General features: G+C 41.6%; 1 protein-coding gene across 5 annotated transcripts in view; it reads left to right on the top strand.

Annotated features, from left to right (window-relative positions):
• Positions 1 to 395: 395 nt before the first annotated feature.
• Positions 396 to 19,122, top strand: part of CNOT1 (CCR4-NOT transcription complex subunit 1) — a gene marked incomplete at both ends in the record, with an annotated part of 95,017 nt that continues 76,290 nt past the window's right edge. For 4 of the 5 annotated variants that reach the window (XM_080702717.1, XM_080702718.1, XM_080702720.1 and 1 more), the window contains 7 exons: positions 396 to 497; positions 9,290 to 9,397; positions 10,217 to 10,315; positions 12,961 to 13,029; positions 13,122 to 13,176; positions 13,784 to 13,987; positions 17,092 to 17,260. In XM_080702717.1, coding sequence (XP_080558843.1) covers positions 396 to 497; positions 9,290 to 9,397; positions 10,217 to 10,315; positions 12,961 to 13,029; positions 13,122 to 13,176; positions 13,784 to 13,987; positions 17,092 to 17,260 — 806 coding nt within the window. The remainder of the gene's footprint in view (positions 498 to 9,289; positions 9,398 to 10,216; positions 10,316 to 12,960; positions 13,030 to 13,121; positions 13,177 to 13,783; positions 13,988 to 17,091; positions 17,261 to 19,122) is intronic. The other variant, XM_080702719.1, reaches the window with a different exon arrangement.

Consider the following 19,122-nt stretch of genomic DNA (forward strand, 5'->3'; position numbering starts at 1 on the left):
TTTCACTAAGTTGCCGAGAGCCTCACTCAGTAGCTGAGGCTGGCTTCGAACCTGCGTGATCCTCCTGTCTCAGCCTTCCAAATGGCTGGGATTACAAGTGTGTGCCACCATGCCCACCCAGCTTGAATTTATTTTTTTGAAGGAGCATTTTAGCTACTTAAACAGATGAGAAGTGTTAATCCCCCTTTCCTCTAATTTAGAATTCTGGATTATTTTTTAAACAGGTGCCATGTTTCAGAACAGAGTAAGACTCCTGGTAAAGAAGTGAAGATATTTTACAGACACCAGATTGAGCCTAATCACAAAGAAAGCATTAACCTGCCTCTGAGGTGACTAAAGGGGAATAATGGTGATTTTGCGCCGGGCTCGGCCGCCTGCTTCCGCCCCAACCAGCAATGAATCTTGACTCGCTCTCGCTGGCCTTGTCTCAAATCAGCTACCTGGTGGATAATTTAACCAAGAAAAACTACCGAGCCAGCCAGCAGGAAATACAGCATGTAAGTAATCCAGTCATAAAATGAATACCTTTAAAGGAACGAGAGTATGCGGTGGGTAAAAAACTGGAAATTTATGTAGGTAGATATGTTGCATGAAATTAACTTTTGTTTCTTCAAGTGATTTCACTTTAGTATATAAAATAGACCTTATTTTAGTCTTTCAGAATCATCACTTCAGAATTCTATATTAAAAATGAGAAATAATTTATTGGTTTGGGCCCATCTTAGTTTTTACTTTTTTTTTTTTTTTTTTTTTTTTGCGGGTCAGGATGGAACCCAGGGGCATTTGACCTCCGAGCTACACCCCCTCCCTATTTTTTATTCTTTATTTTGAAACCGGGTCTTACTGAATTGCAGAGGGCCTAAGTAGCTGAGGATGTCCGCGAACCGCGATCCTCCATCCTCTAGTCTCAGTCCGTCCATCATCCTCCAGTCTCAGGCTCCCAAAATGTTGGGATTACAAGCATGTGCCACCACGCCTGGCTTAGTTTTTATACTTGTAAGAAAAGTTGTGACAATTGATAAATCAGTAAACTCACCCTTATTATTTATGTGTGTGTGATACTGGGGTTCCTGGAAACCCTTCTGCCTCAGGCTATACTCCCAGACCTATTTTTTATACTTTTTTTTTTGTTTGTTTTGGAAACAGGGTCTCGTAAGCCAGTGCGGATGGCTTCGAACCTGAGCGATCCTCCTGTCTCCGCCTCCCAAGCGCGGGGATTACAAGCGTGTGCCACCCCGCCCGGCAACCCTTACTATTTATATATAGTACTAGAGATTGAACCCAAGGGCACTCTACCACTAAGCTATACCCCCAACTCTTTTTATTTTTGTTTTTGTTTTGGTGGTACTGGAGTTCCTGGAAACCCTTCTATCTCCGGGCTACACTCCCAGACCTATTTTGTGCTTTTTTATTTTGAAATAGGGTCTCTTAAGCCAGGGTGGCTGGCTTCGAACCTATGCCATCCTTCTGTCTCCGCCTCCCAAGCGCGGGGATTTTAAGCGTGTGCCACCTTGACTGGCTTTTATTTATTTTTGATAGGGTCTTCCTTGGTTTTCCAAGCTGGCATCAAAAGTTGAGATCAAGCTGGGCATGGTGGTGCATGCTTGTAATCATAGTATTGAGGCTAAGACATGAGAATCACAGGTTTTCTGCAACTTAGATCCTTTTTCAAAATAAATAATAAAATAGGACTGGGAGTATAGCTCAGAGGTGGAATGCTCCTGGGTTAAATACCAAGTACCACAAATAATAATAATGATAATTATCCCAGTAGTTGGAAGGCTGAGACAAAGAGGATTGCAGGTTCCTGGCCAGCCTTAGCTACTTAGTAAGGCCCTCTGCAACTTAATAAGACTCTTTAAAGAATAAGCTGGGCGTGGTGGTGTATCCTTGTAATCCCAGCACTTTGGAGGCTGAGACAGGAGGATCACACAGGTTCTAAGCCAGCCTCAGCTACTTAGTGAGGCTCTCAGCAACTTAGTGAGACCCTATTTCCAAATAAAGTCTAAAATAGTTCTGGGAATATAGCCTGGAGGTAGAAAAGCCCCTGGCTTCCATCCCCAGTACCACACACACAGAAAATAAATAAAATAAAATAAAGAAAAAAATAGGGCTGGGGGTATAGCTCAGAGGTAGAATGCCCCCTGAGTTCAATCCCCAGTACTGCAAAAAAAAAAAAAAAAAAAAAAGAAAGAAAGAAAAAGTTGAGATTGTTGTCTCAGTCTTCAAAGTTGCTGTCATTATAGGCATGTTCTTTTGCACCTGGTTAAAACTAATCTTTTAAGCTGGGCTAGTGGCACACTGCTTTTAATACCAGCATTTAGTAGGCTGAGACAGGAGGATTGCAGTTCATGGACAGCCTTGGCTGCTTAGTGAGGCCCTTTGCAATTCAGTGAAACCTTGTTTCAAAATAAAGAATAAAAAATAGGGCATGGGGCCCTGGGTTTTATCCCCAGACCCACACACATACAAAAATAACCTTATACTTTAGCCAGGTGTGCTGGCACACACTTGTAATCCCAGTACTTGAGAGGCCGAAACACTTCCCAGCCAGCCTCAGTTACTTAGGCCCTCTAAAATTTAGTGAGACCCTGTTTCAAAATAGAGGATAAAATATAGGGCTGGGAGCCGGGTATGGTGGTGCACGCTTGTAATCCCTGTGCTTGGGAGGCGGAGACAGGAGGATCACAGGTTCGACGCCAGCCTCGCTGGCTTAAGACACCGTTTCCAAATAAAAATATAAAAAATAGGTCTGGGAGTGTAGCCCGGAGAAGGGTTCCACCCCCAGTACCACCACACACACACACACAAAGATAGGGTTGGGAGCTGGGTGTGGTGGCACATTTATAATCCCAGCATTTGGGAGGCTGAGATGGGAGGATCTGGATTCGAGGCCAGCCTCAGCGACTTAGGCCCTCCACAGCTTATTGAGGCACTGTTTCCAAATTAAAAAGAAAAATAGGACTGGGGGTGTAGCTTGAAGGTAGAATGCCCCTGGGTTCCATCCCCGGTACCCCCAAAATTAAGGAGGGACAGAGGGTGTAGCCCAAAGGTACAATGGCCTTGGGTTCCATCCTCAGTACAACAACAAAACTCATTCTTTTATCTGGGCATGGTGGCACATGCCTATAATTTCTGTACTTGGGAGGCTGAGACAGGAGGACCTTAGGTTCCAGGACAGCCTCAGCAAGTAGTGAGTGTCTTATTAACCTAGAAATAAAATCAGGCTGGGCTTGTAGTTCAAAGGTAGACTTTTTCTGGGTTCATTCCCCAGTAGTACACACACACACACACACACACACACACACACACACACACACACAGACACACACCTTACCCTATTTAAAAATACACAGTTTAGCTGGGTGTGGTGGTGCACACTTGGAATCCCAGCCTTTGGTAGGTTGAGACAGGAGTATTGCTGTTCAAAGACAGCCAGTAAGAGGGTCTCACTAAGTAAGACCTCTGCAGCTCAGCTAGACTGTTTCAAAATAAAGAATTAAAAGCTGGACATGGGGGCACACACTTGTAATCCCAGCATTTGGGAGGCTTAGACAGGATCACAGGTTCAAGGCCAGCCTCAGATACTTAGTGAGACCCTGTTTCAAAATAAAGAATGGAAAATAGGACTGGGGGTGGAACTTGGAGGTAGAATGCATCTGGATTTCATCCATAGTACCACACACACACAAAAATTTAAAAAAGGGCTGGGGGCCATACCTCGGAGGTAGGATGCCCCTGCATTCCATCCTTAGTACCACAAGAAAAAAAAACATTTTGCTAATTTTTAGTAGTTTGTACAGTTGGTGATAGCACTTATGTTAGAATATATTCTTTTCTCTTTGTGGGGGGCAGTACTAGGGTTGAATCCAAAAAATCACTTGTACCACTGACCTACAACCCTCCCACCCCTTTTTATTTTTGTGAGATAGCATCTCTATGAGTCACTGAGACTGGCCTTGAATTTGTGATTCTCCTGTGTCATTTGGGTTATAGTCATGTGCCACCATGCCCAGTCACTGCTAAAACGTTTTCATCACCTGAAAGAAACCTGAATCTTAGCAGTGGGTTTTTTTTTTTTTAACCTCTCCTGTTATTAATGACTTTTCTTTTTTTTCTTCTTTTTTTTTTTTTCTTTTTTTTTTTTTGCGGGTCTGGGGATGGAACCCAGGGACATTTGACCTCCAAGCTACACACCCAGCCCTATTTTTTATTCCTTATTTTGAAACAGAGTCTCACTGAGTTGCAGGGCCTCACAAAGTAGCTGAGGCTGTCCGTGAACCGCGATCCTCTGGTCCCGAATGCTGGGATTACAAGAGTGCACTACCATGCCCGGCAAATGACCACTTTTCAGCATCTGTGGATTTGCCTATTCTCTACATTTCATATAGAAGCATTTACAGTGTATGTGACTTTTTTTTCTCTTTTTTGCGCCATACTGGGGATGGAACCCCAGGGGCATTCTACTATACCCTCAGCCCTACTTTTTATTCTTTATTTTGAAACAGGCTCTCAGAGTTTGAAAAGTCTTTCTAAGTAGCTGAGGCTGTCCACAAAACAGGAGCCTCCTGTCTCGGCCTCCTAAATGCTGGAATTACAAGCGAAGGCCACCATGCCTGCTTATGTGTGGCCATTTTTACTTTTCTTTCAATTAACATGTTTCTAAGATTTAACCATATTGTAGCAAGTATCAGTACTTTATTCCTTTTTATTTTTTATTTTTTTGTGGTAACTGGGGATGGAACCCAGGGGCTTTCTACCTCCAGGCTACATTTCCCAGACAGACCTATTTTATATTTTATTCGGAAACAGGGTGTCACTAAGTTTCTGAGAGCCTCACTAAGTAGCTGAGGCTAGCTTTGAGCCTGTGTGATCCTCCTGTCTCAGCCCCCCAAGTACTGGGATTACAAGTATATGCCACCACACCCAGCTTTTTTATTCCTTTTTATGGTTGAATATTTCATTGTATACATATTCCACATTTTATTTACTTTTTATTTTTTATTTTTTATTTTTTGGTGGTACTGGGGTTCCTGGAAGCCCTTCTACCTCCGGGCTACACTCCCAGACCTATTTTATATTTTTTAATTTGGAAACAGGGTCTCTTAAGCCAGCGAGGCTGGCTCCGAACCAGTGTGATCCTCCTGTCTCCGCCTCCCAAGCGCGGGGATTATAAGCGTGCGCCACCACTCCCGGTCATATTCTACATTTTATTATCCATCAGTTGATGTTGTTTATGCTTTTAGGCTATTAAAACTTGTGTTGTTGTCAACAGTTATTTACAAGGTTTACTGCGTACATTTACTTTTTTTTTTTGTGTGTGTGTGGGTCTGGGAATGGAACCCAGGGGCATTCTACCTCTGAGCTACACCCACTGCCCTATTTTTTATTCTTTAAAACAGGGTTTCACTAAGTTACAGAGGGCCTCACTAATTAGCTGGGGCTGTGTGCAAACCGTGATCCTCCTGTCTCAGCTTCCCAAATGTTGGGATTACAAGTATGTTCCTCACCACGCCCGGCTACTTTTTTCTTGAGTCTATAATCTTAGTGGAATTCCTGAGTCATATGGGAACTCTGTCTTTTAAATTTATTTATAGCTGGGCATGGTGGTGCACAAAATAATCCCAGTACCTTGGTAGGCTAAGGCAGGAGGATCACAGCTTGGAAGACAGCCTCTGCAAGAGACTTTCACAACCTAGGGAGACTGTTTCAAAATAAAAATAAAATAGGGATAGGGGTGCAGCTTGGAGATAGAATACCCCTGGGTCCAATTTCTAGTGCCACGTACACCCACACACACACACAAATTATTTATTTAGGTGTTGGGCTTTGAATTCTGGTTCTCATGCCAATAGATGAATGTTCTACCTCTACGCTACACTTCTAGCCAATATCTAACATTTTAAGGACTGTCAGTCTTTTCCAAAGCATTGCATTTTTTTTTTTTTTTTTGGTGGTTCTGGGGATGGAACCCAGGGGCCTTCTACCTCCGGGCTACACTCCCAGGCCTATTTTATACTTTATTTGGAAAAAGGGTCTCTTAAGCCAGCTGAGGCTGGCTTTGAACCTGTGCGATCCTCCTGTCTCCGCCTCCCAAGCGCGGGGATGACAAGCGTGCCCACCACGCCCGGCTAGCATTGCATCTTTATTCATCCAGGAACAATGCACAAGGCTTACTGTTTTTCTTCATCCTCACACTCACTATTATATTATATATATATAATTTTTTTTTTTTTTTTTTAATTTGGAAACAGGGTCTCTTAAGCCAGCGAGGCTGGCTTCAAACCTGCGTGATCCTCCTGTCTCCGCCTCCCAAGCACGGGGATGACAAGTGTGCGCCACCACGCCCAGCCTATTATATCTTTTTTACTTTCAACTCTCCTCATGTATGTGAAGTGGTTTTGACTGACAACTAATAATGAACACAGTTTTCATGTGCTAGTTTCTATATTCTGGAAAAAATATCTGTTCAAGTCATTTGGCCTTTAGTCTTAAAATTTCTATTTTCTTATATAGACTTATGGGGTATTTTATTCAGTCTTTTTGAAAATCAAATAGTATACCTTAGTTTTAATGTTTTTACCCCCTACCCTCATTTATTTATTTAACAGTAGTGAGGATTGAACCCAGGGGCTTGGAAATTTTAGGCAAGTGCTTTACTAATGAGCTGTACCCTTTCCTCATTTGTTCGTTCGTTCGTTCATTCATTCATTCATTCATTCATGGAATTAAACTCAAGTTCATTCTAGTTCTGAGCTATACCCCCAGCCATGTTTTATTTTGAAAGAAGGTCTCACTAGGCTGAGAGTCTCAGTACTTGTTGAAGTTGTCCTTGAACCTGTGATTCTTCTGTTTTAGCCTCCCAAGTACTACCAAGTAATAGGTTTGGAGGTGTGTACTACCATGTTCGGCTTTTTTTTTTTTTTTTGTACTGAAGATTGAACCCAGGGGCATTCTTCTGAGCTACTACTACACCCTTAGCCCTATTTTTTAGTCTTTATTTTTGAAACAAAGTCTCACTAGGTTGCAAAGGGCCCCACTAAGTAGTTGAGGCTGGCCATGAATTTGTGATTATCCTGTCTCAGTCTTCCAAGTATTGGGATTCTAAGCCTACACCAACAAGTCCAGCCTGCCCTGCTTATTTTTAATTTTGAAGCAGGTTGGGCTTGAACCTATCTCCCTCCTATCCCAGGCTCCTAAGTAATTGGGATTACAGACATGTGCCACCGTGCCCAGTTTAAAGACTCAAACTTTTTTTTTTTTTTTTTTGATACTGAGGATGGAACCAAGGGACATTCTGCCTCTTGAGCTATACCCCTAGCCCTGTTTTTTATTCTTTATTTTGCAACAGGCTCTCACTGAGTTGTAAAGGGCTTCACTAAGTAGATGAGGCTTTCTGCGAACCATGATCCTGCTCTCAACTTCCCAAATGCTGGGATTATAAGCATGTGTCACCATGCCGGCTTAAGGCTCAAACTCTTAAACTGAGCCTATTATGTGACTTTGTGTTCTCTGGAAGCAGGTGTGAGATTGGTTGTAATAGTAGAAATGCAGAGTATTTACAACACCTCTGGGAGAGGGGAATAGACAGGGCACAATTTGGCATAAGATCTGTAATATAATCATAGCAAAGGCTGGACCAACCTGGTATTGAGTTTTGGATCATGTCAGATGTCTCTGTTCCCAGCTGTTCTTCTTCACCTCTATCTCCTTATCCTGGCTTATATGTTTCATTATTATGGAATACTTCAGTGAGCCCCCTTTCCCATACAGCTCTTTCTTTTTTCTTTTCATGTAACAGGGAGTATGTATCAGAAATTCCTTTTCTGGGCCTGGTGATACATGCATCTAATCCTAGTACTTGGGGGGCTGAGACCAGAGGATTGCAGTTGGAGGACAGCCTCAGCAACCTAGCAAAACCTTATTTCAAAACAAAAAAGTAGAAAAATACTGGAGGTGTACATCAGAAGTAGAATGCTCCTGAGTTTAATTTCAAGTTCCATATATATATATATAATTTTTTTTTTTAGGGGGGGCAGGCCTGGGGATGGAACCCAGGGTCATTCGACCTCTGAACTACACCCCCTGCCATATTTTTTATTCTTTATTTTGAAAACTGGTCTGACTGAGTTGCAAAGGGCCTCACTTCGTAGCTGAGGCTGTTCGCAAATGATTCTCTGGTCTCAGCTTCCCAAATCCTGGGATTATAAACATGTGCTACCACGCCAACTTATATTTTTTTCTTCTACTTTTTTTTTTTTTGGTGGTATTAGGGGTGGAACTTAGAGGCTTTCTACCTCCAGGCTATACTCCCAGACCTTTTTCTAATTTATTTGGAAACAGGGTCTCACTAAGTTGCTGAGAGCCTCACTAAGTAGCTGAGGCTGGCTTTGAACCTGTGCGATCCTCCTGTCTCAGCCTCTAAGCACAGGGATTACAAGTGTGCCCCACCACGCCTGGCTTTGTTCTACTTTTCATCCTATGAAAAATGTACTTTGGGAGCTGGGCATGGTGGTGCACGCCTTTAATCCTAGAATTTGGGAGGGTGAGACAGGAGAATACTGGTTCTGAGCCTTAGCTACTACTTAGTGAGGCCCTTTGCAACTTATTGAGACCTTGTTTCAAAATACAGAATAAGAAAAAATAGTGCTGGGGGTGTAGCTCGGAGGTAGAATGCCCTGGGTTCCATCTTCAGTACCAAAAAAAAATGTACTTTGAGAGTTTGGAATTCATCAGTCTTCTGCTGTTTCAGACACACAGAATAGTGCCTAGCATGTACTCAAGTATGTTTGGACCAGATTCATTCATTCTCTCATTTTTCCTCCTCTTCTTTCCCTTCCCTACCTCTACCTCTCTCTCTCGTCCCCCTCCTCCTCCTTCCTCTTCACCCTTTTCCCTTTTCCCTCTCCCTCTTCCTCTTCCCTTTCCCCCCTTCTCCCTCCCCCTTTTATTGGAAATTGAACCCATGAATGCTCTACCACTGAGCTATCCTTCCATCCCTCTTTTTTTTTTTTTTTTTTTTTTTTGCGGGTCTGGGGATGGAACCCCGCGGCATTCGACCTCCGAGCTACACCCCCTGCCCTATTTTTTAATTCTTTATTTGAAACAGGGTCTCACTAAGTTGCAGAGGGCATTACTAAGTAGTTGCTGAAGCTGTCCGCGAACCGCGATCCTTCGGTCTCAGCCTCCCGAATGCTGAGATTACAAGCGTGCACCACCATGCCCGGCTCTCCCTCTACTTTTTTAAACCCTGTTTTAAACTATATATATATATATTTTTTTCTTTCAGATTGTGAATCGGCACGGTCCTGAGGCAGACAGGCATTTATTACGCTGCCTATTTTCACATGTGGATTTTAGTGGCGATGGTAAAAGCAGTGGCAAAGATTTCCATCAGGTATTTGGGGCATAATGTGTTTTATGATTCTCTTAGCTCTAATTGTTCATTCAATTGCAATTTTGAGCATAATGTATGTAGCCAAAAAAAAAAAAAAAACTTACAAAATTGCACCCACAAAATAATCTTAGCTCGATGGCTAAAAGGTGTTAGGGAATTGTCCCTTTTCTGTGTGTTCTTTTCTTCCTAGCCATATATACCACATTACAGCTCTGTTATTAGAGAGCTAGGGTCAGACCTACCTGAAGGAAGCAGGAATGGGGATGTCCTGCTTGGTAAGTAAGGAATAGGACATCTCATGTCCTTGATGGAGGCTCTTTGGCTTGACTGTCAATTTTCTAGCAGTTTGTCATTCATATATATATATATATATATATATATATATATATATATATATATAAAATGTTTTGTGGTACTGGGGATGGAACCCAGAGGCATTCTATCTCCCAGCTACATTCCTAGGCCTGTTTTCAATTTTTATTTGGAAACAGGGTTTCACTAAATTGCAGAGGGCCTCACTAAGTAGCTGAGGCTTGCTGTGAACCTGTGATCCTTCTCTCTCAGCCTCCCAAGCACTGGGATTACAGGTGTGCGCCACCACGCCCAGCCTGTGATCATATTATTTGTTATAGTAATCTTGTTAATGGTCACTTGTGGAAGTTTTCGTTTAATACTTGTTCCTAATAGACATTAAATAGTTAATGTTTGAAAGAGCTGATTTTGATAATGTCGGTTTGTAAATTAATGTTCTGAGAACCTCTGCTTCTGTTTGGGTGAGATGATGGTTAATCCTAATGATAACTCTTTTTGTTTTTAAAGACTCAGTTTCTGATTCAGGAGTGTGCGTCGCTGATTACAAAGCCAAATTTTATCTCAACATTGTCCTATGCCATTGATAATCCATTGCACTATCAGAAGGTTGGTATTATTTTTATTAGTAATCTTAAGACCAACATCTCTTGTTAGGCTTTCTAAAAAGGACTCTTAAGCCTTTTTTTTTTTATATTATGTCTCAGTTTTAAGATTTCTAGTTACTTTGGACTGTGTTTCGTAGCTTTTTTAGAGGTGCAGATCCTGGGGTTTGAACCTAGAGACATTTTGCCTCTGGTTTATACATACCCTTAGCCCTGTTTATTTTCAGTTATTTGTTTATTTTTTTTTGTGGGTCTGGGGATGGAACCCATGGGCATTTGACCTCCGAGCTACAACCCTGCCCTGTTTTTCCATTCTTTATTTTGAAACAGGGTCTCACTAAGTTGTAGACGGCCTCACTAAGTAGCTGAGGCTGTTTGCAAACTGTGCAAACTGTGATCCTCCAGTCTCAGCCTATCAAAAGCTGGGATTATAAGCGTGCACCACCATGCCCGGTTTCTGTTTATTTTTATATTAATTTGTTTTTGGTGTAGGAGGGTACTGGGATTGAGCCTGAGGGTATTCTATAACTCAGAGCTACACTTCATTCATCATGCATGTGTGCAGTCTTGGGCACGAAACCTTGGGTCACTCTACCTCTGAGCTACACCCCTAGCCCTATTTTTAATTTTTTTTTTTTTATTGTGGTACTGGAGATGGAACTTAGGGTAATTGTACCTCTGAGAGGATTGCAGGTTTGAGTACAATCTCAGTAACATAGTGTGAGCCTCAGCAACCTAGTTAGAACCTGTTTTTTGTTTGTTTTGGCTGTACTGGGGATGGAACCCAGAGGCATTCTATCTCCAAGCTACACCCTGAGCCCTATTTTTTATTCTTTATTTTTGAAACAGGGTCTCACTGAGCTGTGAAGGGCCTCACTAAGTAGCTGAGGCTATCCACAAACTTCCACTTACCGAATGCTGGGATTGTAAGTGTGTACTACCACACCCAGTCCCCAGTCCTATTTTTTATTCTTTATTTTAAAACAAGGCATCACTGAGTTGCAAAGGACCCCACCACATAGGTGAGTCTGGCCATGGACTGTGATCTTCCGTTCTTCTACCAAATGCTGGGGATTACAAATGTAATCAATCCCACCACGCCCAGCTGTATTTTTTTATTATTTATATTAAACAGGGTATTACAAATATCTGAGGCTATCTGTAAGCCTATGATTCTCCTGTCTGAGCCCTCCAAGTTACTGGGATTACAAGTGTGGGCCTCACACCTGGCTTATTATATTTTTGAAATAGGTTCTAAGCCTAGCATGGTGGCACACACTTGTAATCCTGCATTTGGGAGGCAGAGACAATCTCCCCTGACTTTTATTTTATTTTGAAATCGAGCTTTTCTAAGTTGCTGAGGCTGGCCTTGATTCTTTAATCCTCCTATCTTAGGCTCCCATGTACTTTTTTTTTTTTTTTTAAGTCCTTTGATTCTTTGAAACAGGGTCTCACCGAGTTGCAAAGAGCCTCACTAAGAAGCTGAGGCTGTCCGCAAACTGTGATCCTCTGATCTCAGCCTCCTGAATGCTGGGGTTATAAGCGTGTGCCACCACGCCCGGCACTGCTTAATTTGATTATAGGTGTTCATTACCACACTAGGCCTGTTTGTATCTTTCTAATAATTTCAAGGTTGTTCATTTTTTTTTTTTAATTTTTTAAATTTTTTTGGTGGTACTTAGAGTGGAACCCAGGGGCTTTCTACCTCCAGGCTATACTCCCAGACCTATTTAATACTCTATTTGGAAACAGGGTCTTACTAAGTTGCTGAGAGCCTCACTAAGTAGCTGAGGCTGGCTTTGAACCTATGCAGTCCTCCTATCTCAGCCTCCCAAGCACAGGGATTACCAGCGTGTGCTACCACGCCTGGCTGGGAGTTCATCTTATACTAAAAAACCTTATTAAAACCATATTAAGCCCGGAGTGGTGGCACACACTTGTGATCCCAGCATTTGGGAGGCTGAGACAGGAGGATCGCGGTTTGCAGACAGCCTCAGCTACTTAGTGAGGCCCTCCACAACTTAGACCCTGTTTCAAAATAAAGAATAAAAAAAAAGAGGGCAGGAGGTGTAGCTCAGAGGTCAAATGCCCCTGGGTCCTATCCCTGGACCTGCAAAAAAAAAAGGAAAAAAAAAAAACCCATATTAAGCCTGTTTTCAAATAAACTATAAAATAGGAGTATAGCCTGGAGGTAGAAAAGCCCCTGGGTTCCACCCTCAGTACCACCAAAAATAAGCAAACAAAAAAAACCATATCTTTTCACTACATAGTTCCGGCATTTGGTGTATTGTTTCTAGAAGTAACATAGAGCATGTCACTTCTAAATAGTGGCATAATTGGTTAAACCAATATGTTTAAAATATTTTTGAAATTTAAGTTCTTGTTTTAAAAATAAAATTTGGCTGGGCATGGTGGCACACACTTGTAATCCCAGCACGTAGGAGGCTAAGACCAGGAGGATTGCATGAGTTCAAAGCTACCCTCAGCTACTGAGTGAGGCTTTCAGCAACTTAGTGAGATCCTGTTTGCAAATAAAGTATCAAATAGGTCTGGAAGTATAGTCTGGAGGTAGAAAAGCCCCTGGGTTCCACCCCCAATACCCCCCCCCAAAAAAATAATAAAATAAAAATAAAATTTGGTTTGTTTCAGAGTTTAAAGCCAGCACCCCACTTATTTGCCCAGCTGAGTAAAGTTCTCAAGTTAAGCAAAGTACAAGAGGTAAGTGATTTAAAAATAAGAGTTTTGGTCAGTCTTAGAAATGAAAACCAGTCATTTGACTCTTTGGTGAATATAACCCTTTCTTGTTTCAGGTAATTTTTGGCCTTGCGCTATTGAATTCTTCCAGCTCAGATCTCAGAGGTTTTGGTAAGTTACTTTATTTAAACTCTTAAGTATAAGATGAGTGAAGATTAGTGTTCGGAAAGAAAAATATAAAGTTTACCATTATAACAGTTTTTTTTTCCTTGCTTTTTTTTTTTTTTTTTTTTTTTTTTTTTGCTTTATGGTGGTACTGCTTGGGTTTCTGGAAACCCTTCTACCTCAGGGCTACACTCCCAGACCCATTTTATATTTTTGTTTGGAAACAGGGTCTCTTAAGCCAGTGTGTCTGGCTTTAAACCTGTGGGCTCCTCCTGTCTCCGCCTCCCAAGCGTGGGGATTACAAGCGTGCGCTACCATGCCTGGCACCCATTATAACTGTTTTTAAGCATATAGTTTTGTAGCATTATCTGTGTCCACATTGTTTTGGGCCAGATGTCAGAAACCTTTTCATCTTGTAAAACTTCCTTGTCCCAGCCTGACCTTGGCTAAAGTTAGTCTCTTTATCCCTACCAGATAGAGCTGTGGAAGTGTTAAATAAAGAGGAAGAGGTTAATGAGAAAGTTGATCATTTATATATTTTGATGATATGTGACTTTTTACCCATCATGGTGCAGAAAAAAAAAAAAACTTGTTTCATTTATCTGACTTCTAGCTGCCCAGTTCATCAAACAGAAGCTTCCAGATCTTTTGCGTTCTTACATTGACGCAGACGTCAGTGGAAATCAAGAAGGTGGCTTCCAAGATATAGCAATAGAGGTGCTACACCTCCTCCTCTCCCATCTCCTCTTTGGGCAGAAGGGAGCCTTTGGAGTTGGACAGGAACAGATAGACGCTTTTCTTAAGACACTGCGCAGAGGTAAGGAACTCTTAATAGCTACAATAAGAGGCTTCCTTGGGGGATCATAAGCATGTGAAAAAAGCATGTTAGAATATAAGTGAATATGGTAATTTATTTTGTTGCTTGTGTTTGTAATCTCCTGGGAGCCAATTATGAATGTGTTATGTATTTATATATGTATTTATTTATTTCAGTATTGGGGATGGAACCCAGGGGCATTCTACCTCTGATCTATACCCCCAGCCCTATTTTCTTCTGTATTCAGTACTGGGGATGCAACTCAGGGGGCATTCTACCTCTGAGTTGCACCCCATGCCCTATTTTTTATTCTATATTTTGAAACTGAGTTGCAAAGGGCCTCATTAAGTAATAGCTGAGGCTGTTCAAGAACTGTGATCCTCCTGTCTCAGCCTCCCAGATGCTGGGATTACAAGCATGGGCCACCATGTTCGACTTTTCTATATTTATTTTTTTGAAACAGGGTTCAATCACTTAGTTGCAAAGGGCCTCACTAAGTAATTGAGGTTGTCCTCGAACTGAGATCCTCCTGTCTCAGCCTCCCAAATGTTGGGATTACAAGTGTTCACCATCACACTAGGCTTTATTTATTTTTTTTTGTGTCATATCTCTGAGCTATACTCTACCCCTATTTTATTTTATTTTGAAGCAAGGGTCTCACTAAGTGGATAAGGGCCTCCATTAGTTGCTGAACCTGACTATGAAACTGTGATCTTCCTGCCTCAGCCTCCCAAGTTTTGAAATTACAGATTTTGTGCCACCACACTTGACTTTATTTTATAATTTAAAAATGAAAGTGGAATACTTTTATTAAAGGAAAAGTATAACATGAACAAAATTTCACTAATAATTTTGTTGTATAAGTACAATCACAAATAAGATTTGGCATATTTCCCTCCAATCTTTTATCTCTCTTAGGAAGACTGCCTTATTGAGGTTTTTCGTTTAAAAAGTAGGTTACCCCTTTATGTATTGTGGCCCAGGCCAGTAATCCTAGAACTTGGGAGGCTGGGACAGGAGGATTACAGGATCAAGGACAGCCTCAGCAATGTAGCTAGACTCTCAGCAGCCTATTTATTTATTGTACCTTCAATCTACACCTCTAGCCCTATTTTTTTAATTTTTAATTTTAATTTGATTTTATTTATCTTTTTGTGGTACTGGGGGTGGAACCCAGGGGTTTTCTACATCCGGGTTACACCCCCAGGCCTATTTTTTTATAATTGACTTGGAAACAGGGTCTCACTAAGTTGCTGAGAGCCTCACTAAGTAACTGAGGCTGGCTTCGAACTTGTGTGATCCTCCTGTCTCAGCCTCCCAAGCGCTGGGATTACAAGTATGTGCCACCACGCCCAGCTTTAATTTTTAATATTTAAACCAGGTCTCTCGCTGAGTTATGGAGGGCCTCACTAAATAGTTGATGCTGGCTGGGAACCTCTGATCCTCCTGTCTTGCCTCCCAAGTACTGGGATTACAAGTATGGGCTGCACTTGTCAGCATCCTCTCTAGATTGTTTCAAAACAGAAAAGGGATGAGAGTATAACTGGAAGGTAGAATGCCTCTGGGTTCAATCCCTACCCAGTACCAGAGAGAAAAAAGTTGGTTAAGTAAGTATCACTTACTTGGCTATTAGTATCGTCATGCACAGATAAATACTTATTATCCTCATTTTGAAGAGAAAATGCTTGAAAATAATCTTGTGTTGGAAGACTAACATGCTACACCCCCTGCTCTATTTTTTATTCTTTATTTTGAAACTGGTTCTCACTAAGTTGTGGAGTGCCTCACTAAGTAGCTGAGGCTGTGCGAACCGCGATCCTCCGGTCTCAGCCTCCCAAATGTTGGGATTACAAGCATGCGCCAGCACACCCAGCTATTTTTTTTCTTTCTTTAAAGGCTTTATTTATTTAGTGTGTTACTAGGATTGAACCTAGAGGCATTCTACCTCTGAGGTACACCCCCTGCCACCCTATTTTTATTTTGAAACATGTTCTCACTAGATTAATGAAAGCCTCACTACTTGTCCTCAAACCTGTGATTCTCCTGTTTCAGCCTCCCTGGTAATGGATTACAGGTGTGCACCATCACACCCAGCTTGATATTTTTATTTCTTTTTTTTATTTTAATGTTGTACTAGGGATGGAACCCAGGGCCATTCTTCCTCTGAGCTACAGCCTCCCAAGGGTGGGGATTACAAGCATGTGCCACCACAACTGGCATTTTTTAATTCTTTGTTTTGAAACAAGGTCTCACTAAGTTGCAGAGGCTTTACTAAGAAGCTGAGACTGCCTGCTAACTGCCATCCTTTTTTCTCAGCTTCCCAAATACTGGAATTACAAGCGTTCACCACCATGCCTGGCTCTAATGTTTATATAATTTATTTTGCTTTAATGTAGGGGCCTTCTATCTTTGAGCTATATGTCTATTGACTAAAGTTGCTGAAGGCCTCACTAAATTGCTAGGGCTGACCTCCAACTTTTGATCCTCCTTTCTCAACCCCCTGAGTACTAGGATTCCAGGCATATGCCACCATACCCAGCTATAGAATTTATTTTTAAACTGTGTTAACTCTTTTTTACTGTACTGGAAATGGACCCAGAGGTGCTCTACTTCTGAGTGACACCCCCAGCCATTTTATATATATATATATATACGCATATGCGCAAAGAGCCTCACTAAGTAGAACCGCAGTCTCAGACTCCCAAATGCTGGGATTATAAGAATGCGCCACCACATCTGCTGTGTTAACTTTTTTGGTGATAAGAAACTTTGTACTTTTCAATGAAATAAATAGGCTCTAATATACTGATTATTTCTGATTACATCCTTGTGTGAGAACTGACAATCCTATTGCAAAAATCTTAGTATTTACACTGTACTTGGTCAACTGTAATCCTAAGAAGAAAAGTTCAGTATACGTGTGAACAATTTTTATGAAATTAAAAGATTCAAATTCTTAAATTTGTGTGAAATTATAACTTGGGCCAGCAGGATGACAAAACTTCAAATATGAACCTCTGGAAGGATGTGGATGGTTTACAGAGAGAGTAACAGATTTGTTAGTTTTTATTAATATAGCAGTTGTATTCTTTTCCCTCTCTCAGATTTTCCTCAAGAACGCTGTCCTGTGGTGCTTGCACCACTTTTATACCCTGAAAAACGGGACATTCTAATGGACAGGATCCTGCCTGATTCTGGAGGGGTAGCTAAAACCATGATGGAGAGCTCTTTGGCTGATTTCATGCAAGAAGTAGGCTATGGCTTTTGTGCAAGGTTTGTATTAAGACACTTCAGACTTCTGATTATTTTTGCCAAGTATGATATAATTCCTAAAAACAAGTTTTTAAGATTCTTTAAAGTTATCTTCCTGTCAAAAGATTTGCTTTTAATGTTTTCTTTCTCTTTTTGGTAGTACTGGGGATTGAACTCAGGATTTATGCATACTAGATGAGCACTCTGTCACTGAATTATATAATCTCTTTTTTTGGGGGGAGGGGGGAGCATAACTAAGTATAGTCCCCAAGTTCTTTTGCATGCTGAGCAAGTGATTTACCACTGAGCTACTTCCCAGCCCTTATTTAAAATTTTTTGCAGTACTGGTAATTGAACCCAGGTGTATTCTACCTCCAAGCCACCTCCCCAGCCCTATTTTTTATCCTTTATTTTATTTTTTATTTTTTTTGGTGGTACTGGGGTTCCTGGAAGCCCTTCTACCTCCGGGCTACACTCCCAGACCTATTTTTACATTTTTATTTGGAAACAGGGTCTCCTAAGCCAGCGCGCGCGGCTGGCTTCGAACCTGCGCGATCATCCTGTCTCTGCCTCCCAAGCGCGGGGATTACAAGCGTGCGCCACCACGCCCGGCTATCCTTTATTTTGAAACAGATTCTCACTAAGTTGTGGAGGGCCTTACTAAGTAGCTGAGGCTGGCTGTGAGCCTGGGATCCTCTTGTCTCAGCCTCCCAAGTACTGGGATTGTAAGTGTGCTCCCTCATGCATGGCTTCCCCAGCTCATATAAATTTTTATTTTAATATAGTGTCTTGCTAAGTTGTTCAAGCTAGCCTTAAACTTTTATCCTCCTGCTTCAGCTGGTATTAAATGTGTGTGTCACTGTGCCTGCCCTTCTCTTTTATACCTTTTTTTTTTAACCTGCAGGGATGCCAAAGGAAGTTGATTTCACCCTACTTGTAGTAGTTATATCTGTGACATAGTGGGTTCTTAATATTTTTTCCTGTGGGTAAATTATCAAGATCATTAATATTCTGTATGCTTTTTAAAAATTTTTCTTTTTGTGTTGTTAGGGATTGAACCCAAGAGCATCCTACCTCCAGGATATACCCCAAGACTGATTTTATTTTATATTTAGAAACAGGGTCTTACTAAATTGCTGAGAGCCTAAGATGCTGGGGTTGGTTTTCAAACCTTTGATTTTCTACGACCCAACTATTGGGAATACAGGTGTTTGCCACAATGCCCAGATTTTAAGTGTAATTTAAGTGTGCGTGTGTGTGTGTGTGTGTGTGTGTGTGTGTGTGTGTGTGTGTGTGTGTGTACGTACATACGTACGTACTAGGAATTGACTCCAGAGGCATTCTACCTCCAAGCTACATCCTCAGCTCTATTTTTTTTTTTTTTTTTTTGGTGGTACTGGGGGTGAATCCAGGGGCATTCTACCTCTGGGATATATACCAGACCTATTTTATATTTTCTTTGGAAACAGGGTTTCACTAAGTTCCTGAGAGCCTCACTCACTAAGTAGCTGAGGCTGGCTTCGAACCTGTGCGATCCTCCTGTCTCAGCCTCCCAAGTGTGGGGATTACAAGCGTGCGCCACCATGCCTGGCTCCCAGCCCTCATTTTTATTTTTATTTTGGAACAGGATCTTGCTAGGTTGATGAGGCTGTCCTTTAAACTGCTCTCCACCTGGAGTCTTCTTGTCTCAGCCAAGTATTGGGATTACAAACTTGTGCCAACAAGCCTGGCAACATGTTCCTATTTGTTTGAAATATTGTATTTGACGCTCGGTGTAGTGGTGCATCCTTGCATTTCCAGTACCTGGTAGGCTGCGATAAGAAGATCCCAGGTTGATGGCCTCAGTAACTTAGTGAGGTTGTCGGCAACTTAGACCTTGTTTC

Source organism: Muscardinus avellanarius (assembly GCF_963383645.1).
Source record: "Muscardinus avellanarius genome assembly, chromosome: 10".
In the NCBI taxonomy this organism is placed as follows: Eukaryota; Metazoa; Chordata; class Mammalia; order Rodentia; family Gliridae; genus Muscardinus; species Muscardinus avellanarius.